Source organism: Polistes fuscatus, unplaced genomic scaffold (genome assembly GCF_010416935.1).
Source record: "Polistes fuscatus isolate 324 unplaced genomic scaffold, CU_Pfus_HIC Scaffold8, whole genome shotgun sequence".
Lineage (NCBI taxonomy): Eukaryota > Metazoa > Arthropoda > Insecta > Hymenoptera > Vespidae > Polistes > Polistes fuscatus.
In genome coordinates this window covers 2,477,986-2,503,404 of record NW_025113162.1, presented here as the reverse complement: position 1 = coordinate 2,503,404, position 25,419 = coordinate 2,477,986, and the positions used below count along the sequence as shown (strand labels likewise).

General features: G+C 29.0%; 1 protein-coding gene across 2 annotated transcripts in view; it reads right to left on the bottom strand.

Moving 5' to 3' along the window:
- LOC122525074 overlaps nucleotides 1-25,419 on the bottom strand; it is a 155,520-nt gene that overhangs the window by 66,957 nt on the left and 63,144 nt on the right. The window contains exon 1 of one of the 2 annotated variants that reach the window (XM_043647653.1): nucleotides 16,792-16,973. The exons of the other annotated variant lie outside the window; for it this stretch is intronic. Within the exon in view, the coding sequence (XP_043503588.1) occupies nucleotides 16,792-16,793 (2 nt within the window). The 5' untranslated portion in view covers nucleotides 16,794-16,973. Of the gene's footprint in view, nucleotides 1-16,791; nucleotides 16,974-25,419 lie in introns of those variants that run through there. 2 annotated transcript variants of the gene reach the window in all.

The window sequence follows — 25,419 nt, the reverse complement described above, 5'->3', positions numbered from 1 at the left end:
ATATAAGTATTTATCTATCTATCTATATTTATTTATGGAGGTATTTATCTATCTATGTATCTATCTATATAGATATCTATTTATTTATCTACGTATGCATCTATCTATCTGTTTTCCTCTTTATGATTCCTTTTTGACAAAGTTAATGAATTGACACGAATTACCGTTAACTCTCCGTTCATTTTCAAAAGATGCCAGCTTCATCCTTAAATTAAAAAAAAATCCCGTAGGATCAAAAAACCGGAGGAGCAATTTTACTTTTTCTTCTAACCTCTACTTTTAGTATCTGCTTTTCGTTTTTCTTCTTCAAATTACCTTTTCCTCTCTCTTTCTTTTTCTCTCTATCTTTTTATTTTTATATTTATTTTTTAATTTATATTTAACAAAAAATTTCTATCTTTTTCTTTTATTCCTTTTTCCCTCGCAACCATACAAATCCTTCTCTCTACTATCATTGAAATATATAAATCGATCCGAATATTCGGACGATATGGAAAAGATGAAAAATAAAGAGAGGAATATAAATTCTGGATGAAATTTTTGAATCATTGCCCATAAAAAATAAAAAATAAAAAATAAAAAATAAAAAAAAAAGAATTTGCTTAATTTTTCCATAGGTACTTGCATTTTTGTTCAAGAGAGAAAGAGAAACGGGAGAGTATTGATTAAATGTAAAAAATCGTGCACAAAATTTGAAATTTTCGAGGACTACGATATTTCTTTTTTCGTTTTTTTTTTTCTCTATATCATAAATATATCGATAGGTAAACCAGGAAAAGCATATAGGAATAACAGTTGTTATCGATTTTTTGGTTTGTTATATATATATAGATAGATTTTATATTTCATTGGAGTATAAATTATGTGCTTATTTCTAAATAAAAAAAAAAATTTCCTTTAACTAACACGTGATATTAATTAATTACTAATAAATATATATATATATCACGGAAAATAATGAAAAATAATACAAAAATTATTACAAATAAAATATACAATAATGAAATAATAATTTGCTTAAACGCATAAGAAAAAAAAAAAAATCAAGGTTAATAATAACAATAATAATGACGATAATAATAATAAATCGATTTTCTTATCTCGACGAAAAGAAATAAAAAGAATTTTTCTTGTTATCCCACGAAGGGATATTAAGACGACTACTAGGAACTACGAAGGGACGATAATAAGTTTTTCCTTTCCCCACGATTTCCTCTTTCAGACTTCTTTTCTTTTTTTTTTTTTCTTTTTTTCGTTTTCTTTTTCTCCAAGCTTTTACCGGCAAGCTTTTCTCTACCTCCCAAACCCGATCGACCGCATTCGAGTTTATCGAAGTTATTTTTGTGTCCTTCCTTTTCTACCTTTGCACACCCTTCCTTCCCCCCCCTCCGATTCCTTAGCTCGATCGCATTTCTTCGTAGCCGATTATAACGAGAAACGTAATTTGTTCTATCTAGACCATGGAAAGATCACATTATTCTCTTCGAAATTGTACAAAATTCCATTCAACCTTACGCGAATGGGGGAAGGGGGAGTAGTGGGAGGTCTTTTCTTTTGGATTTTCATTATGGTTGAAACATAATTTTAAAGATATCTTTTATCGTACGAAATTATTAACGAACGCGTTGATTAGATCAAATTTTATCTAAGAAGAAGCTACGAGAATTGTCTCAATTATTTGAAATCAATTCACTATATAATAGGTTGAAGATTTGTATTAAAAAAAAAAAAAAATAAGAATATAATTAGTAATTTTTGGTCTAACGTACAGGATATAATAAGTAAACAAAAAAAAAAGTAATTATAAGCCTAATATGAGATCATAACTCGATAGTTATAATAATCGTATAATGTAAAGTTTGTTCTACGGATTAGTAATTTCTGGCAAAATTTAGATTACAAAATTTGAAATTAACATCATTATAGAAGAAGAAGAAAAAAAGAAAAGATTTTGAAAAGAATGTAATGATAACGTCGGTAAATTAAAACAAAACATTATAACTGAACACGCTAGAAATATAAAAGAAGGAGGAAAATGATGACGTGTAGCGATTAAAAGAGTAAAACTTCTTTATTTTAATATAAGACGGCCAGTGTGTTGCTCGGTAGGCGTAACAAAATTCAATTCATACCGTCAAAAGGAACAAAACTTTAATGAATAATAAATTATACTTATAAGCCAACACGCTTCGCCGTGCACGAGAAAGAGTAACCAGCAACAAACAAGATTGAAATTTAATCACCGAATCGACGAATTAGCAAGCACTGCTTGATAACGAGCATAATTATCATGTTCCAAATGAGAGAATAAGGCAACGAGAAATGGAAAACAATTATTAAAAAAAAAGAAGAAAAAAACAAAAAATAATATATTTAGACATGAGAGAAAAATTATCGGAAACCAAATAATATATTTTTCTTTAATATCCAATATTAATTTTTTCGTCTATAAATATAATAATTCCAAATTTACCATAATACAATATATCATACATATTTGGTAAATATTCATGTGTAAGTCATGCATACGTATGTCGTCGTATTTTCATATCCATGTCAAATTTATTTAACATACGCAAATAATTAATATATTCATATTTAACATATAATTTTATTTATTATTATTACAATATTATTAATACGAATCGAATCGGATTTTATAGTAACGTTACATTTGACACGATTACTATTCCGTTCCTTCCTTTTAATTTGTAAAAATAATTTTTCATTAGCAATTTTTATCACAAAAGTTACAATATTTCCGTTAACGTTGAAACAGAACGTACAGGTTCGACGTTATACACATAGTCGTTGAAATTCGAATATAATATTCTTGTTATATAAAACGATTTTATATTCTCTCACTCTCTTTATTTTTTTTATTGCTCAACTTTTTTCTTTTCTCTTTTGTTCTACTCTATCTCTCTGTCCATTTTCTGAGAGCCTAATGAATGTCCAGACAATTAGCAACTAAGTAGATGTCATTAAAACCCGTTCCAGTCGTTACCGTCGTTTGCTTTTTCTCGGAATTCCTATTTTTCGCCTCTCTCTCTCTCTCTTTCTCTTTAATTTTCTCTCCCTATCTATCTCTATCTCTCTCTCTCTCACACACTGAACAACGCACTTCACAGCTAGCAATTAATTCCACGGCAATGTCCAACACGCTAGGATGTCATCGGAAAAGCTACGTTTACGGAAATAATCGAGCTATAACGATAGGGGTGTGGGGAGGAGGGGGAGAGGAATCTGCTACGAACACGCGAAATGACTTTTTACTTCGATCCCCGTACGCATTCGTTCATCCCCCTACTCCTAATCCCCCTAGTTTTTTTCCTTGTTTTTTCCTTTTTTTTCTTTTTATTTTTTTTTTCATTATCTTGTGTGCTACGTAAACGGAATTTCACGAACACAATTTTATTTTGCTTTGAAAATTCTTTGGTTCTATTTTTTTTTTTTTTTAAACTAAGACGGCGGGAAATTTTATTTAGTTTCGAAAATCGATTATCCTAATAATAATAATAATAATAATAATATATATTTGATGCGTTTTTATTCTGTGAGAAATCAAATTCCGATGAATTTGGGATCTTTGATGATGACTTTTGGTAGATTTAATTCTACATAAAAAAAAAACAAATTCTAATTATCGAACAATAATTTCATTCCATCCGTGATTATTTAAACTTGTTTAAAAGAATCGATCGAACGATGATTTTGCTATCGTTAATAATTTATTTTCGAAAGGTAAAATTTTCAAACAAAGCATAGGTAATTTGAAGTGGTATTAGAAAAGGTATAAAATAGAGAGAGAGAGAAAGAAGTAAATATTTTCGATCAATGAGAAAAAGTTCGATGTTCGAGAAGTGCCGATGAACTTTCCAAGAATCGAATAAAAACTGGCGACCCAACGACGTTCTTCTTCGCACGCATGCCGCCCCTATAATACATACGATGTATGTTATTACTATTGCACGTAGGCGACTTTTATCTATGCACGTACTCGTAACACCGTATATACTTGTACTTTTTCTTGTTTTCTTTTTTTTTCTTTTTTTTTTTTTTCTTACTTAATCGATTCTGCGAAAAGAAAAGTGGAAGATCGTTTCTAAATATCGATCCGAGAGAAAACATATGAATTTATTATTTTATATATACTTTATTTATATAAGTATACGTTAATTTTCTCCTTTAACACAATTTTTTCTAATACTCTCATATATAATATTTGTATTAAATATAATTAAAGTCAATAAAATATTAATAATTTGCATGTTATTATTTTTATCGTAATTATTTTATCGTATTATTATTCATTCAAAATAATATGAATTGTACTAATAAGGTAAACCTGGCAGAGATTACTAATAATTATACGTTTCAATAAATTATATAACAATTAATTGAGTATATAATAATAATGTATAACATGTTATTACTATTATGAAAAAGAATATAATTTTTATTTTTGTATATAATATTTAAGTAACCAAAATTTATATATACAGTATATAATCACAGATAATAATAGATAGTCTCAAAATGTGAATTATTTTCATCGGTATATAGATTTATTTAATCAGTCTATATCTATTTTTACCTGATCTCTTTTAGAAATTCTGTATTAATGAGTTTATCCCGTAGAATCAAATAAAATAAAATAAAATAAAATACAATAAAATAAAATACAATAAAATAAAATAAAATAAAATAATAATATAATATAATATATAAACTAAAATGTGTATGTTATTATATATATATATATATAATTTAATATTTATATATTATATTTAATATATATATATTTAAAAAATGAATAAAAAATGATTATTTTCTGTGGTTTAGCTTCTTTCTTAAAAATTTCCGACCTTTCTCTATATTCCCAGTCGTGTATTTTGTCAAAATTATCTCGTTCTTTTAGAGAGGAAGGAAAGTAAATTTCTCGAGCGAACGAGCAACCCATTAGCTTAATGGACCGCTCAAAGGAGATACATATGAATCACGTATTTGTAGTTTGGCGACGAGTCTCACGGTATGTGTCTGTGATTAAATTCTCCTTTTCCCTATTCCTTTTCCTGCCGATTCGAAAATCTCTAGTCGTTCTTCGATATAAATTAATGTTCTTGTCCCGTTCTCTATCTTACAAAGACCTGTAAATATACGCTTAAAATATAAACAAAAAATTCAAATGGACTATTATTGGTTGATGACTCATAAAAATGATCCTTCGTTCTTCGAATTGTGGTTTCTAATTTTTTCTTTCTTTCTTATCATCTCTATATAAAAAATTTATTAAATATTATACTAGTTTAGTTCGAAATTTTCGATAAATTTTTGGTTGTTCGAATAAATTGTATAGAAATTGTATACATGGGTCGCGCAACGATGAAATATATTTTAAAAGAAAGGTTTTGTTTCTTTTTGTTTTTTTAGAAGAAAGTTTAAGACAACAGTTGTACTCTCTAGAAAGATCTATTAAACGGATATAACATGTATAATTTTAGGGAGAAAGTTACATTAAGATCTACGTTTATTTTTACACGGAACGCCATAATTTTTATTATGCAGCGTAAGAGTTGACATCGTGACGTTTCGAAAAAAAAAAAAGACTGGTTTATGACATTTTTATGATGAGAATTGTACGAGTTGTAAGTTTTCAGAGATATAATACTGCAAGGGCAGTGTCATTTAACAAATTAAATATCACATGCACATACACGTACATGCGCACGGGTGTAAAAGTTGGATCATTTTTATTTATTCTAATTATCACGAATGTCTTATAATTTATCTTTATTTTCTAAATAATTTTTACTATATCATACAATTGTTTTATATATCCTGAATATTTTAAAATTTGTTTTGTATATTTTGCCACGTTCACGAATTACCTGAATTTACGTAGAACGCTGATGTGAACACTTTTCATAAATTTATAATTAATTTGTATTTAATTTAAATGATATCTCTCTCTCTCTCTATATATATAACTTCGTTAAATAGAAAAACATATTCACATAAGTATATAATATTTAATACTAAATTGTGTATTAATCATATATTAACGAATATATAATCAAAGATTATGTCACCTCAATAATATCAGTAACTTCAAAGTATAATTTTAGAGGAAGAATGATTTAGATAAGTATTAAGTAAATAAAATACAAATAAGATTTCTAAATTAAAAGATAAAATAGAAAGAAAAAGAGAAAAATGGAAAGACAGAAAATTTAACTTCGTTATTGTTTCCATTCTCCACAAGATTTACCCTCCAATTGTGTTTCCCCACTACTATTAACTGATTGACTGTATAAAAAAAATGTATAAATAGATAAATCGAATTCTTAGAGAATTTCTAGAACACTGTCAGAATTTCTTTTTCTTTTTGGATGGCATTTTTTTGGATAAAAGGGTAGTTGATCTTGTAAGACCTGACTCTGTTGGCTAACCTTCGCTACTTTTTTTTCTCTGTTTCACAATAATTGCGAAGGATAGGGTTTGCTATCGGATAATTCTCGAGCTGTTCGTCGATTTGTTTCCCCGATAATACTCGAACAAGACAATTATAACAAAAATCTATTATTTCATTTCTAAACAATTCTCTTCTTCTTATCTCTTTTTACAATAGCTCAAAGTAAAAAAGGAAAAAAATAATCAGAGAGAAAATAATACGAGTTGCAGCATTATGAGCGATCATGCGAATTAATATTATGTTCAATTTCGTTCGATTACACTCGTACGACGACTACGTTGACTATAGAAAATTTTATTGGATATTACGTTAACGTATATACATATTTACATGCATGAATGCATCCCATGCATACACTTATACACTTATACTTATATAAATGTATAATAAAACAGAGATGCGTATTACTTTATTCATTTTCTCGTATTAGAGAAGGAACGAAAAGAGGCAAATTTTTTGAAAGCAGGATAAATTCGATGAGATAAACGGAATTTTCTTCTTCTTCTTCTTCTCTCTTTTTTTACTTTTTTTTTTAAATTCGCTATAGCAAACGCGCGCGATCAGCTTCGACGTCGAGGCAAAGCTCGTTAGTTCGAATTGTTTCTATCCGTTCGTTACCGATTCTCTATCTATCTCTTTCCCATTCTATTTATTTCGCTTTAGTCTGCTTTATACGGTCCAACGATTTCTTCAATCCCCATCGCATGTGGCGTCTGATCGAAATGACCTCTTCAAGCTCGTAAAAAATCCTATTTTAAAAAACAAAATATTTTATCTTACACTATTTCCAATTTATTTTCAACATTTCCAACATATCTCTATTTATATACGTGGAAATATAATCAAAAATAAACTTGTAGTTTTGATGTTGTTGATATCGTTTCGAAATTCTGATCATTTCTAATTTTATTTTAATTCTTTTTTCGTTATAACGAGAACAAACTAGAACTAACGAAATTAAATTGATACAAACATCTAAATTATTATTATTATTATTACTATTGTTAAAGATACATCCTTCTGGTTTATTCGAAATTATGTGTTTTTATATTCTTTATAGAAAGTTTGACTGTTTTTATTATAAGTTTTCACTTTAATTTTCTCTTCTTGTATATAAATTGAAAAATATTTAAACGCGTAATGTTGGTAAAATTTAAATAATGGTATTGACTAAATAATAAGAATTATTTACAATCAAATTGTTTTCCAAGAACTAATTGTTTTCCAGAGTATTCGTGATAATGTTAAATATTTTTTCGTGTAAAAAATCCAGTCTCTCGACACTCTTTGGTAGAAGAGGTCAGAAAAAAAAAACAAAAAGAGAGAAAAATATCAGAAGTAGTCGAAGAAGAGAAAGAAGAAGAAGAAGAAGAAGACGAAACTAAACTTCTCGTCAAAAGACGTTGAAACATCCCGAAAGAAACTTTGCCCTTCGACGGTATAACTTATACTTCATCATCATGTAGTCTGTCACGTCACGTGGACGAACTTCTAAACGAATTGACATTTAAATTCCGATTTGGAAAAATTTACAAAAATTTAATTTGCGAAAAGGATTAGACGAAAATGAAAAAAAAATAAGAAAAAGAAAGAAAACTGTTCCGATATTAAATGAAAAAAAAAAAAAAAAAAAATAGAGAGATCGATATATATAATAATTCTATCTCTTATAATTGGATTTACCTGGATTTAAATTTGACAGAAAAAAAAAGAAAAAAGAATAATTGCGAAAAGAAATTTAGTTAAATAGAATTTTATTCAAATACATTATAAAATATATATATTAAATATAATATTATAAAAATATATAAAATATAATTCGAACAATTAATAATAATTTATTGTCTATACATATATATAATAATAAACAGAGAGAGAAAAAATCATTCCGTTATAACTGCTAATAAAAAAAAAGAAAACAGAAAAAAGGAACATTTAAACATATAATTAAATTAAAAAAAAAATTATAATCACAATTAATCGTTACAACGAATATAAATAATATTTAATTCAATTATATTTCCAATGAAATCCAATTTGTGTTTTCTTAACTCTCTTCAGAATCCTCAAGAAAATATTTACGATGCAATAACAAACATTCCCTCGGGGCCCCCCTTACGAATAAAAATATCCAACATTGAATTTAAATACAAGCAACTTATATTAAGTACTAATGTTGAAACATAAAAGAGTAAGTAACACAGGTAGTAGATTTATAGGTACATACACATAGGTACTCATTAAACTACTCCGTGGAACGATTCGACTCGTCGAGGAATCAAGTTAGCGAGATTTACACGTATCGTACACATGTACGATGTACATCCTACATCTAACTAAACGAACATACTTATATACATACATACATATACATACATATACATATATACGCGAAGGAAAGAGACGACACATGACCATAAAACGATTCTCACTGTTGGCGAATCGAGTTCGCCGAGATTCCAAACGTTTGCTATCGTTCTTTTTCTTTCCCCTTTCCTTTCTGTTCTCTACCTATGCTACCCCCTTTTTTTCGAACCCTTCTCCAACCTTCTAAAAGAGACACAGAAAATGTAGCTGATGTAAGTAAGGACATAGTGCGTAACACACCGTAACGTTCCACGTGGTCTCTTTCGATCTTTTGCTTGAAGAGATCCACACACACACACACACACACAAAACTATACAATGTATTTCTCTCATCCTCATTAAGGCCGAAATTACGGGGGAACGTGTTTTTCCCTTAGCGAAGAGTGCAGAAACGCGTAGCACTTACAAAGCGGTAACCGTGTGCTCTCTCGCACGCACATTCGTGACGTGCCGACGACGACTACACACTCAGAAACTCACGTAATTGTCCTCTCCAAAAGGAATAATTGGCTTCAACGAGGGTGAACATTCGACCGTCAACGAGAGAGAGAGAGACAGACATATATATATATGAGTAGATCTTAAATAGAAAGAGAAAGAAACTGGACCTTCGAGAGAAAGATAGAAAAAAAAAAATAAAAAGAGAATGTGTATGTATAAAATAAAAGAGAGAGAGGGAGAGAGAAAAAGAGAATTTATATATGTAAAAAAAGAAAGAGTAAGTGAGAAAGAGAGAGAGAGAGAGAGGAAAAGAAATAAAGATAAAAAGTGCAAGAAAAACGGTATGTTTGAGGGGTGAGGAGTGAGGGGTAAGTTGTAAAACCCTGTAAAGAGGTTTAATACTTGGAAGCACGGTTAAAGTTACTTATTCGATTACGGACACTTTACCAACGTCATGCTTACCAGTTGTATTAGTTAAGAAACACGTATACATGGATATGCATGTGCGTATGTATGTGTATTCGTTTGTTTGGTGGAAAGAAGAATGGGAGGAAAAGAATATCCCAAGCAGTATATTTCTACGATTTACCTCTTTTTCCTTCTTTACAAAGAATTCCTCTATTATCTCGGTACAACGTACACATTCGTATGTTATTTCGTTTGTCAACAGGATTCGAATGATATGTGTTGTTGGAGAGATATGTTTGTTGGTTTAACGTTAATGACGAACATACACTCATTGTTATGATACGAGGAAAGTTAGTCTACTCTTTTTTGAAATTCGTTAAATTCTCGAAACTTGTTCGGTTTTGCGTAAAAGTACTGTTTGATAAGGTTTTCTATTAGATTATGCTACGTGTAGGAATTAGAGGAAAATGGAAAAAAAGCAAAAGAAAGAGAGAAAGAAAGAGAGAGAGAGAAATGTATGTTAAAAAGTAAATCAAATATAGGAGTCAAATAAAATAAGAGATTATTTTTTTTTCTTTTCATCAAATAAGACTTATTTGCTGGCACTATATTATATTACACAATATTCATTTCCGAGTCATACCAGAAGCAAATAATATTCTAAAAAATGAACTCTATTCTTTTTAATCACAAAAAAGACAAGAAAAATAAATGAATCAGTAGCACATCCCGTATATAATGTTAAATGTTATATATTATATTATATTATAATTATCAAAGAATATATTTATAATATCGATATGCATACTTATAAGGCATATATATTCCTTGCAAGGTCCAAGAGCAAAGCTTGATTTTTAATTAACGCGAACTCGTGACACCGTGGCGGGTGTGCTGTACCAACTAACCACCACCCACCAATGTTAAATTTCGAAAAGTTTCACGACTAAAACGGTGACTACTACTACTACTGACCGGAAGGGGGAGGTAAGGGAGGGGAAAAAATTCTTCTGTCAAAGCCAGATACCATCGCTCGTTATTACATCCAGCCCAGTGAGGAGTATAGCGATAATTAAAAGTCACTCGAATAGATCGGAACCGTGTAATTTGGAACAAAAGGGCAAGAAGGGAGGATGGGCACAGGCGGGTGGACGGTAGAGGGAGGAAGGATGATTTAAAAAAAGGGGTATGGAATAGTGGAAGGATATATAATATAAGAGAAAAACGAGTATTGGTAATAAAACTGGTCTTAATTGAATAGCGAACGGTTGAATGACACGTTTCTCCTCTCTCTGTTACTTTTTTTATTTTCTTTTTTATGCTTGTTTATCTTGGATCTTTGTATTTTCGATACAACAATTTCGAGGAGTTTCATTTTAAACGTTAAACATTTTTTTATCCTTCGAGAAATAAAAATGAAAATCTTTTTATAGAAAAATATTAATAAAATTAAATAAAAAAGAATATAAGTAATAAAAATCATTTGAATTTGTTGAAATATCATTATTAAAAATTCATGCTATATATATATATATATATATTATATGTAACACGAATGAAGAGAAATTTTCTTGTTTAGAAAACTTTTTAATGAAATTCAAATGATCTTTTACGTGTACATTGATTTTTATATAACTGTTTTTAAAGTTGAACGATATTGGGTTAAATTTAAGTAACGAAATTGCTTTTCATTTCCGTTAGAATCTGGCTATAGTAAGGAAAAGACGAAGAAACGTGATCGTACAAAGAGAAAGAGATATAAGGCAGCGTGTAACCGCACAGGATAAGCTAATTAATTAAAGGTGCACGCTCCTGAGATCGAGCTAATCCGTATAAGGGAGCCCGGAATAACGGAGAACGCAGATCGCTTTCGTGACTTAACGGTAGAACGCGGTAAGTTAACGTAAGTGGGTACTTACATACTACTTTCTCTTGGCTTAAAAAGAACCAAATCGAAAGAAAACTAGGAAAACCTAATGAACCGAACGAAATTTGGCTTATAACTATCAAATAACACGTAAAATCAATTATACTTTAATAATATTTAATTCGAGATTTTGTATTACGAGATGAATTTTTACTTTCACGCGTTTCCTGTTCTCTATACACTACACATACATTTTTCCTCAAAATTATTATATTTTTTCATTTTGCAAATTTAACGTTAGAAAAATCAAATAATAAAAAGAAAAAAGATTAATCTACATATTAAACCCAAAAAACAAGTACGGGTAAAAGTATTGAAAGCGTTGTTGAGCGAATAGTTTCGAAAGTAGAACGTATAATAAGATAGAACTAGTGTGTAACCAAGTAGAAATATTTAACTACCTAACGTACGTACGTATAGAAATGCATCTGTGGTATGTACCTGAACACTTTCTACAAAGTACCAAACTAGATATATAACTATAATTATAAAACGTATAATTGTGTTGTAGATTTTTTTTTCTATACATTCGCAAGTACATTAACACTTTCTAGGATAGTAATAAAGTACATATAGAGGAATCTATGTATGTATGTATCTATGTATGTATGCGTATGAACACTTTCGTTGAAGCTTAACGATTTTCATCACCCTATTAATCTCACAATCCATCAGAGAAAGAGAATAAGAGAAAGAGAAAGAGAGAGAGAGAGAGAGAGAAAGAGAGAGAGAAAGAAGGAGCAGAGAGCAGACAGATCGATCGATCTCTCGTTTTCCTCTTTTAGAAAGGACATCTAATCGTATCTCGCATTCCGTTTCAACGTACCTCTTCTCTCTCGTTCACCTTAAGAGGTTGTGAACGCCGGGGACACAGAATTCGTAATCGAGATGCTTCTCGAACGAGCACGACTGGTTTCTCTTCTCTCGAGCCGGCTCGTTTGTGTTGTCTGGTGAAAAAGAAGAAGAAGAAGAAGAAGAAGAAGACCAAGAAAAAGAAGACCAAGAAAAAAGAAAAAAAAGAAATGGAGAGAGAGAGAGAGAGAGAGAGGGATGCTGGGTCCTAATGACGACCGATCCATTCGAGGTCATCCGTTCTTATCAGCAACTTTTACTAATTGCTTCGTCAGGAAACAAGGCAAGGACATAAAAAAACGAACAGATAGAGAAGGATATATGTAAGTGTGTATATGTGTATGTATGTGTGTATGTGTGTGTGTGTGAGTAAAAGAGAATAGACCGCAAATCCTATCCACTTCGACGTTGAATCAGATTCCTTTTATTCGAAGGGTAACAAATAACCGATTCTTTTTCTCTTTTGTGTGTGCGATTTTTTTTCCGATAATAACAAAATGTTATCTTAAGTGTCATTAATAAAGGGTTACAGTTATTAATTTTACTTGTAAAATTTTGTAATAAAATTTTCTACAAATTTTTCTTATGTTTTATAATTTTGTCATCTTCCTGATACGCGTCTTTCTTTTTTCTCATACTGTTTTTTAAATACATATATTTTTTTCTTTTATTTAATTAATCGACTAATTACAACACAATTTCGTTCGCTCTAAAGTTTGTATTAAGAAAAAAAAGACAACAGTAAAATAAAATAAAAATTCAATATAATTTATTTGAAGTATCTAAAAGCGATAGTTGCTTATGCACAAAAGGCAAACTATCTCCTAAGTCATCGATTTTTAACCGTGACACTTGACGTACAACAGGTCAGTGTCGTGCTACATCGTTCAAGTTACAAAGTCTCGATAAGAACCTTGCGCGATCGATTCTTTTTCAAGTTTGTTGTGTCTTTCAATGAGAGTACGTTATCATTCTTAGGAATAATTCATTCAATCATGAATATTAATACTTCCATTTCTAAGAAATTCGTATCAATATTAATTAAAAATATATATATATATATCAAAAAAACAAATCATTATTATATTTTGTAAGATAATTATATTCCATTTATTTGAATTAATATTATCGAGACAATATATTTAAAATAATTTGTTATCTTAATAATAAAATAGTAATAAAATTAGAAGAAAAAGAAAAAAAGAATATTTAAAAAGCATAACATAAAAAGACGCCCAATCAGGAGAAAAAATAAACTAATGAAACATTATGAAAGAGTTTGTAATTAAAAGGCCATCCGTAGAAAACCATAGACATTCTTTTTTAATTTTCCTTAATGCTTCGAAGTACAATGCACACAATTCGTTCTATTTCAGAGAGTACTCGTTCTATTTCTTTTATTTATTTATTTATTCTTTTTTTCAGTTAACAAAAACCAAAAAAATACAACAAAAATAGAAAAGAAAATAAAAGAAATTCGAAATACGAGAAAGCATTCCACGGCAAGTAAATTGGGAGAAACAAGAACACTCCCTGCTACCCCATCCCGTCACCCTCCTCCCCCTCCTCCTTCCTACCACTTCCTCGTACTGGTTTCTTCTTAATGCAAATGCAAAGTATACCGGAACGCGTGCACTTCTCTCCACCACGGTAAAGTGATTTAATTCGTTCCTTCCTTAGTGCACTAAATTACGGAAAATAATGAAAAGACGTTTAAGTTTCCACCTCGGTTATTTTCTATTGCTTTTTTTTTTTCACTTGTCCGGTAAAAACATTTATTAAAAACAAAAACAAAACAAAACAAAATAAAATATAATTGAATTAAATAAAATATATATCACGATTTTTGGATGAACGAAAAGTTGGCAAATACGATGGAATATCCGTAAATTCGTATCGTCATTATGAGATTTTTCTATATACGCGTATCAATGTATAGACAAAAAAAGAAAAAAAATATTATACATACAATTTGATTTATTTTCTATCAGTTTTAGAAATTTATAAAAAAATATTATATCCTTACTTTTTCTTTTGTTTCGTATTTTTTTTTTCCAATGTTTATACAACGTTACAAAATTTTATGCACTCTTAGGCTTTTATAAATACACATTGAGATCAAAGTTTAACTCTCAACTGCATTTAATTTGTAATTCTTAGAAGTTTAGAAGTTCGAGAAAGTACGATATTCAATCGAACTAAAATCGCATTCGTAGAATCACGCATATAAACGTTGGTTCGTAGGATTAGGTGACCGTGCGATAAATTTATGCTAGCTAGCTAGCTAGCCAGCTCGTCAAGACGGCAATAAAGCGATCGATTTGAGGCCACGTTTTCCCAGCGCCTTTTCAGGGAAAACCCCTATGAGACGAGTTCATGGAAGTCCTTATGGAAAATCAATATACCGGGATGCTTAATACTTACGTCTGTATGTCTATATGTATACACTAAACGTATGTACGCAAACTAACTTTAAATATGTATGTATGTATGTATGTATGTATGTATGTATGTATGTATGTATGTATGTATGTATGTATGTATATATATATATACGTACACGTGGACACACCTGCTGCGACACAGTTCTAGGAAAGCTGCTTGCCCTTTTTGATCAACGCAAATAACTTTTCTCTTATCTTTCATTTTAGATAGTGATGTATCTCTCTCTGTGATAACAAAAATTGAATTCGATATCAAAATGTCAATTCGAGTCTAATATCTTTCATATTTTTACTCAAAAAAGTTTGATAAAATGTATATATGTTAATCGTTATTTTTTCCAATTCGTTAATTAATGAAATAACTATATTGGCCAGTTAAAGTGTATGTAAAATACTCTGTGAGTTAAAAAATAATATTTACTTCTATACTTATTATTATTCTCTATATAAAATTTAATAAAAATTAATCAGTATACATATAATTTGATATTATATTATTAACAATAATAATAAATATTTTTATGATATAAATATTTTTATGTTTGATATAAAAAGAACATATATATATATTATCCATAAATTTTATATTTCCATTTAAAATTTACGAGTCAAAAGACGTAAGTTTATTCGAATGATTTATATAAATATAATAAAATGATCGATATATATATATATAATACTCAATTGAAAATCAACTTAAAATCGTGGATAAGTGCGATGAAACGTTAAGATGGATAAATTTGTGATTCGTCAGAAAAAATATAAGAGAAAAGAGCAAAGGTAGGAGCATTGAAGCGTGTATGCAAATGTGTTTACGCTTAAAAAGAAGAAAAAAAAAGGAAGATAAAAAGATAAAAGGAAGAGGAGGAGGAGGAGGAGTAGCAGGAAGTCGGAAAAATCCTCTTACGGGGTTTTAACGATTCGGTTCACCAGAGCATTTTCAGAAGAACTCATAGGCAGCGAGAAAGAAGGAAAAGAACTTGAAAGAGAAATCTTCTGTACGGACGAATGATAAAGGAGAACTGAAGGATCGCGAGAAAAAAGAAAGAGGGAGAGAAATTTCGATGCATTTTCTCGATAGCGAGAAAAGAACTTTTACTTCGTATTCTCGGAAAAATGAAATGAAAGAAAGAAAGAAAGAAAAAGAAAGATACTTCCACGTTTCGCTTTGGAAATAGCTCCTTTTCACCGCATTCGTAATTTTCTATGCGGAATAATACACGTCATCATTTTAATTATAACACTTTGATCACTTTCAACGACTTGAACAACAAAATTTCATATTATAATACATTATTCTTATAAGTAATGATATTATTTTATTTATTATCTTATTTTTTTTTTTTATAATTATATAAAAAGAAAAAAAAATATCTGATATTCTGTATATCAATAGAATGATGATTATCAAAACCTTACTATTTAATTATTCGCATAAAAGCATCCTCTCCTTCCAATTAAACTTTAATTGCAAAAACATAATTTAGTAAAATGAAAATTAATTAAAATGGATAAATATATAATAAAATTATTCATATATATGATTATTCGTATATAATTTATTCATTTAATTTACCTTTCATTCCGCACGAATCAAAACTTCATAATGAATCCTTATAGTGTAATTACCGTTCAATTTCCAGAATGATTTAACTCTAAATTTTTGTTTATACATATATGTTACCGTGTTAAAGTATATAATTCAAGATATTCATGAAATAACGAAGAAAAATTTTTGATATCTTATACTTTAACTACTCGCCTTTTGTGAATTTATATATAACCACGTAATTTCTTAAAACTACTAGTTTTAATGTACAATTCAATTCTTTTTATATGCTTTTCTAAAAATGTTTAATTATTTCATATATACTCACATTATTGATATGTATATCCACGTGTGCACATGTACGTAAATCACTCACCAACAGCACACACACACACACACACACACACATACACTCACGCTCATATCTATATTATTTGCATAGAAACAAAAAACGCACACGTATACGCGAAAGTAAGTTTGATTAACTACTTTTCTAATTACGTTGTTATACACCACGATGTTCGAACAAGACTGAATACGAAAACAGCTGCGCAATAAACTCGATGGCAACCGAAGCGTACACGAAGGTCAATTTGTTTACAAAAGTTTTGAGACGACGAGATTTATAATAGAATAAAAACAATAACATTGAAATATACACACCAACTGAGACGGGAGGTGTGTACATATTTAAAAAAAATTGTAACCTAACCTTTCCACTCCCTTTTTCTGCTTTTTCACCGTCGTCAGTGTTTAAAGCTTCCGACCAGACGTGTTAAAATGTTTTTTTGTTACAGTTATCGAACATATTTTTCACATCATTTATATTCTCATTTACATTAGATATAATGTTTTATATTTACTTTTTAAACGATACTTTAATTAATAATATTTTAATAATATTTCAATAATTATCCTCGCGTTAGATGTATTTCGTCTTGTATACGATACTCATATTTATTTATATATTGATAATAAATAATTAAACAATAAGAAGTTAAACCCAAACCATCTCATCCTAATAATAAACTTATAAAATTTGGACAAATAATTAAAAAAATTATTTTTAAAACAAACATTAAAACTAAAATAAAAAATCGATTAATATTAATATCTCTTTCTATATAAATAAATCTATATATCAAAACAAAACTAGAAATTAATATCACTAACCTTAAAAATATCAAATTAATTCAATTCAAATAAATCAAAAATTCTAAATGTATAGAATTAAAAATCATAAAAATAAACTCTACTATTAAATTTATTTTATTAAATAAAAAAAACTACTGATAAAATAAATATTAAAATTCTAATAATATATAATAAAATAATATTTATAATTATAATAAATTTATTATTGATTAATATAAATTAATTAATTTAATTAATTACTCAACAATTTAAATTAAATTTAACGCACGTATTTAATGCAAGTAAATAAATCAATTTCCAATCGTTTGCAATAATAACATTATTTTTATATACTTTCTCCAACAAGATTAGTTATTTCGCATGAAACTTATTGTTAGTTATTTAATCGTATGAATGAATTAATTGAATTATTATTGAATTAATTGATTTCCAATTCACATGTTGAAGAAAGAGGGAAAGAGAAAAAAGCAGAAAAGAAAAAAAGAAAAAGAAAAATATTAAGGATTCCTGTGGGAATAATGCACGTTTGCGATAAATTCTTCATTTATCTTGTTAAACGAATTAGATCTTTCTTTTTAAAACACATAATACTCGCGAACGTTACGCGAACATAACCCCTTACAATAAATCTATATCAAACGTTTTGCGCGTGAAGAATAGCAAGTAAGCAAGGAATCAAGCAAGGAATCAAACAAGAAAACAAAGAAGAGAAAGTGAGGGCTAACTTTCGAGTCTCTTCATAAATTCAGAGATTTTCCTCGTTTCTTCTCTCTTTCTTTCTCTCTTTTATTATTATTATTTTTTTTTTTTTTATTAAATCTCACGAAAGAGTCATAGGCACGTTTGTGGAAAAGATTCGATGCATAATCGAATAATTTATTATTAATATATATATGAGCCATTTATTTTGAAAGTGGCCTAACTCCATATAACCTTAAATTGAGATATTTAAAGGTTTGCGTTTCAATGCAACTCAAAATATACGTAAAGAATAACAATGAGTTATGTTGCTTAAGTGTATCTTAAGGTGTTAAAATATATAAAAGGTGTTAAATTTACAGTTCCTATTAAAATAATGGCAATTATTAAGTGAATAATATGCGTTTTCTTACCAAGAATGGAGTTAGGCCACTTTCAAAATTAACAACCAGATTCGTTATAAAATTTGAAGGAACCGAAGTCCATTCAACATAATTTAAGATGCTTCAAATTGCGAAAAAACAATACTTATTTTATTTTACATATCTTTATAACACTTTAAAAACATAAATTATGCGATTTAAAATATTTTTTACAAACATAAATTACAAAACAATTTTCTACTCATCTACATTTTGTGTATGTGAAAGGGATTTAAAGAAATCATGATGTTCCGGTGGTATATATCGTAATAAGTCAATTATGTCCTTGAATTTTGCGGTTGTAATTTGTCTTATATTTTTATACAGTGGTGTCAATACAATATTTTCGAACTTTCTTGGTCTACCCCGACGTGGTATTAAATTCAGGACTTTCAAATTTTCGTTCTCATTCATTGATGTCTTATAGAAAATCTTATTCATTTTTGACAAAACGCATCCAACATATTTTTAACCAGTTTATTGGTTCTCCGTTAGAATTCTTTACCCTTTTAAAAATTGCGTCTTCTAATAATTTTGTTAATCCAAAATCTTCTTGTCTCATTTCATGTACAATAAAGTTATTACCTTTCCGACACTTTTTGATAATATTGTAATACTCTCGGGGGACAAACAGTAAATTATTTTTTTTTAATGCCATTTCTACCACACCAAAATCTCTACTCCTAATGGAGTTAGGCCACTTTCAAAATAAACGGTTCAGTGATTCAACTAACTCTGAAAACTTATGTGTCCAGAATTACCGTATTTACTCGGAATATAAAAAATCTTAAATGCTTTATTGATAGATAATTTGAAGCTGTACATGTTATCGTGGGTAACCGGAAAAAAATGAAAAATGGAGTTAGGCCACTTTCAAAATAAACGGCTCATATATTTATACAATGAAAATAATAGTTATATAATTAAAGCTAGAACAAAATCTAGATTTTCTTTTTTTATTATCCTTTTTTGCGGAAGACTCGTAATTTCTGGATCTTAAAAAGTCGTTACCCTCCCCCTCACCCTGTCCCTCACCCACTAACATCTCTTCCATCTTCGAAATAACGATCCAAAGCGTGCAATAGAAGACGAAAACGTCGGAGTGACTGTAAGCTCAAAAGCTGGACGCCATTCTTCAAAGTGCTAACGTGTAAAGTAAAGAAAGGATTTCCGCCTTTTCTTTTGGCCAAGAAAAAAAAAAAAGAAAAGAAAAGAAAAAGAAACAAGGAGAGAAATAAAAAAAAAAAAAAAAAGAAAAAAGAAAGAGGTAAGCGCTATGTTGGACGTTAAAATTGGAAAGGATGAAAACGCGTAGGTGAACTAACATAAGAGCACACTCTCTATCTTTCCAGCAATTTTTCTTCCCACCTTTCTCTGAGAGATTCGATTCTTGATTTTTAGCGAATAAAAGAAGAAGAAGAAGAAGAAGAAGGAAAAAAAAGAATAAGTTATCTTTTCGAACAAACAGAGAGAGAGATAAAACAGTTTATACGATTTCTAAAAGAAACAATCGATCAAATATATTATCTCAGATCGTTTGAAACAATTTATTAATCGTATTAAAACTAATATTATATATTTACATTGATAGATATGTTGAATAATCAACTATAAATCTGCGAGATACAAAAATTATTATAATTTACGATTGAAAATTGAAGAATAATACAATCAATTCTAGAAATTTTATTAACTATCAGATAACGTAAATCATTCTTCTATCGTCAACTAGAAAGGTATTTCTAGTTTCTTAGAGAATTATCAAAGTTTTGTGGAGTAACGAATCAGCAAACAACAGTCCTTCTCGTTGATATCTTTAACAAACTGAACATATGCATGAATCGAATAATTCCCGGGGTTGCGATGTTTGGTTCAACTTAGACTGTTTAGCCAAACTGTTGAGAGCTTAAATTGGACCATTTAAATTGCACTCTACTAATTCGCCTCCTCTCCCCCTCACCCTTCACCTTTCGTATTTCCAATTATCAGTATACGGTGTATTAATCGGAAATACGACTTATTTCTATAATTCTATCGAATATTGCAATAATACTAATAATTATTAGTATTAATACTACTAGTAGTAATACTACTAGTTATTACTAGTAACTAATATTACTAGTATTTATTATAATTATTCGGGATTTTTCAAAGCTTTCTTTTTTCTTTTTTTCTTTTTCCATACTCGATAAATAATATATATATATATATATACATATAAAAAGAGAATGATATTAAAAAGAATATAAAAATCAAATAGAAACATGACATAAATGTAATGCAATTATCAAACAATAAAACACATTTTCTTCTATTTAACACAATTTGAATGAAAAGCCCTTTAGATTTGAACGCTGTCAACGGCACGCGATTCGTTTAACTATATAATTGATTATACAACGTTCAATTTAATTCTTTATTTACGATAAATTAAATTTAATATTTCATTTCATTTTCTTACAAACACATAATACCAGTCAGTGTATATAGGATATCTAAGGGTTTTCTGATCAAAGAGTATTAACGTATTGCATGCACAAAAATAGGAAAAAAATATGTATGTGTGTGTGTGTAAGAGAGAGAGAGAGAGAGAACAAAATGCAATTGATTTAATTTAAATATTGAAAAAATCAAAATTTATTAAAATTATAAATATTTAACGAACATTACGTGAAAAATTTCCAAGAGGTTTTTGATATCCAGTTTCTACTCTCTCACCATTCGCTCTTCTCCTCCTCTCTCTCTCTCTTTTTCTTCACTGACGGCTTTTATCTCGTTGTGACATTGTACGTCTTGACGTACGTTTTCCCAGCATCTCACATTCTCTCTCTCTCTCTCTCTCTCTCTTTTCACTTTAGCCTTAACCCCTGACACATTGCACATCGTGATACATACTTATATATATATACTTAAGTATTATATATATACAGGTTGCGTATAGTATATACAGGCTGACACACGTTTCTTTTTCCACGAGCTACTTGAAGGAGGAAGGAAAAACAGGCAACATCTGCCACTCCGCTTGCAATTTTCTTCAAGTGGAAAGAAAAAAAAAAGAGAGAGAGAAAGAGTGAGTGTGTGTGTGTGTGAGAGAGAGAGAGAGAGAGATACGGATAGAGAAAGCATTTAGTATTTTTTCTCCTTATTTGATTTTCTCTCTTTCTTTCTTTCTTTCTTTCTCTCTTTCCCCATTTCTTTCTCTCTTTTATTTTCTATGTCGTTCTAAGTACCACCCTAAGCTCACGTCATGCCAGTTAAAGGGGATGAAGAAGTAGTTGTTAGAACTCGCCAGAAATTTCAAATTAGGAAACGCTTTTTGCCATTATCCTACAACCGTGTATACACGTTCATGTATGTATGTGTATAAATTGAACGTGTCCGATTGGTCAAGAACTACTTTAATAGTTTTTATTTTTTTTTTATTTTTTATTCTTTATCGATTCTTATTCGATGACGAACGAGAAAGAAGTAGTACTATCGTATTATTTCGCAATCAAAGTGAACGTAAAAATTATATTCGTAGTATCTAACATTATTTAATAGATACAATACAATTATTTATGATTAATTGTAGTGTTAATTATAAAATTACTGATACGTATCATAAATTTATCGAGGTAATAATTTTATAAATGAAAGTTTGATTAGTATAAGGAATATACATAAGATAGTAATATTGGATATATGTGAGATAATGTTCCTAAAAAAAAAACAATGAAATAATTGAAAATATAAATATAATTTAAAGATTAATATAATAACTTATAATATATTAATAATATATTATTTTCGTAAGTATACATGCATATATGTGCCCATAATTATGAAAGTGGTCTAAGTCATATATTTCTTGTTTCGAGATATTTAAAGGATTACATTTGAACATTAAATAAATTTAAATAAATTCTATATAATATTGAAATAACAAACACTATCTAACGGTTCATTTTTTGACAATATCGTGAAAATTACATTGAATTAATTTAGTTTAAAATAATGTGGTGTGAAATAACTAATAAACTTATTTTCTTTTCGAATTTTGACTAAGACCACTTTCATAATTACGGGCACATATGTCTACTTAAAGCCGAATGAGATTTTAATCGAATGGAACATCTTCCTTTATGATAAGATAAGTAGGAAGGAGTGTATGTATAATTTAAGGATCCTTCGAAACGATCGCTCCAAATTTTACGATAGATTTATCTCAAAGACGGAAGGAAGACGTCGAAATGGCTCGATTAAGATGAAAATCCGTGAAAATCCATCCCCAACAGGGCAAACGTGAAATTCGTGGAGGAGACCCCGTTTCGAGACTCGTTGATGTCGAGAGTTTATTTAGAACGACGAGCTTCTCTACGAAATGAGAACACGTTTTAGCTTCCCCGTAAATTATCTTCAATTTTGTTCGACTAATTTCTTCCGGCGTAATTTGTTATCATAAACAATTTATATAATTATATAATAATATAATATATAATAATAAGAATAATAATAATAATAATAATATTTAATATAAACAAAATTATATTTCTCCCCCCCAATTTCAAATTAAACAAAAAAAAAGTTAACAATGTATATTTGTATATGTATATAAAAATACTATTTTTTGTATAAATATTATATTTTTACTTTTAAATAAAAAAAAAGATATGTATATGAATTGTATTTATCGATTTGAATATTACACATTTTTTTTATAAGCTAATACATTATTAAAATTCATGATAATGTTTGAAACGTGTTTTTTTTTTGTCTTACTTTGAATAGAAATGGTATCAAAGAGAAAAGATAAAAAATAAAAAGATAGGAGAAAAATAGGGAAAGAAAAAAAAGAAAAGGTAAAGCTTTTAACAAGAACGAACGTGAGAAAATCGTTTTGGAGAGGCGCGAATATTCTTTTCTTTTACATTGGAATTCTTTATTCAGTACACCCTTTGTGTCGAGTCCTTCAGTCCTTCAACTAGAAAGGAAGAGAGAGAGAGAGAGAGAGCATTCGTTACATAACCACTTGCATTCGTTCAATATAATAAAAAGGAGAAAAGAAAAAACAGAAAAATTCGTAGTCGAGTTAGTTTACAATGAGTTGTATCGGAAACGAGAGCTTATTGCATAGTTGTGCATGGAAAAATAATAAATAAAAAAAAAAAACAAATACAAAAATGAAAAAAAAAATCTAAAATCAAATACAGCAAAAATCAATAATAGAAACAGCAGCAGTTACATATTTTCTTTTCCAATTTTCTACGCCGTGCAATAGAAAAAAAAAAAAAAAAGAAAGAATTGATGTTAATTAAATCAATTCCGTAATTAACACCTAATCAAGCGAAGATCATTTCGTTTGTCTTCTGATCTTTTTATTTCTTTTTCACGGAGGAATAAGAATAAGACCGAAATTTTTCCATTCGCGTTTTTTTTTTTTTGTTTTTTAAAACAACGATCCTAATTAACATACGTATTTATATATGAACAATAGAAAAAAATTACGTGACCTGCGAAAGAAATACTTTGTTGAAATTATTCCAACAAGAGAGAGAGAGAGAGAGAGAGACACGTAATGCAATTAGCCTTTGGCAAGGAACGTGATCGGGTAAAACTTTAAAAAAAAAAAAAAAAAGAGAAAGAAAGGAAAGAAACGATACTAAATAGTTAATATAAAGAACAAAACACCTAACAATAAGACGAAGATTTTCTTTTCTTTTTATTTTTTTGAAATTAAAGGAGGAAAATGGTATTTCTATTTCTTTTGTACAGCTTTCCTACGCATCGTTTAACATTTTCTTCACCTCCGCCCACACCTCCTCCACCTCCTACTTCTATCCTTTGACTTAACGGATCAACCAATGATAAATAAATTATTCTACGAAGATATATAATTCTGATGAAGCTACTCGAATTCTTCGGAATTATTCTATTCGTGCTAATAGAAATACAAGGATGAATTTTTACAGAGAGAAAGAGAGAGAGAGAGAGAGAGAGAGAGATGTTAAAGTTCGCGTGATTATCGTCATCGTCATCGTGTCAAAATGACGACAACGAGGATGCAACGCAGATGTAAAATCTAAAAATACTTAGAAAAGATGGCTAGGAGATAAACTAGAATACAAGGAAACGATTTTCTGACGTGTACGACACCACCAACACCACCACCACCACCACCACACCTGCCTTCACACCATACTTTCGGTGTATAGTTAACCGTGAGAAAGACGTCACGTTACTGGGTCGAAAAGGTTAGAAAACGCAAATGCCATTAGCCGTATCGTCGATCTTTTATTTATCGACCCTTCGTTTCTTTACTAGGTGTGTATGCACTTATGTTTATACACTGTTCCGAGTTAAAACGAATAAGACACGATATATACGTTTGTAAACGTCAATAGTATGTGTGCAAATATCTACGGAGATATGTATGTGTATATATATGTATATATGTTTCTTATATACGTGTTAGAGCTCATTCATTAATCTTCCTTCGTTAAATCTATTATTTTATTCTCATATTAATATTGTTTCGTATTTAATTATAATACCAACGGTTGGAAAGCTAATAATTTATCTTTTAAATAATGATATTTATTTAATGTTCCGTTATCGATTATTGATATTGTCATTATTGATATATAATTATTTAATTAATAGTAAGAATGAAAAGGATAAGAAATTATTATCAGAGTTAT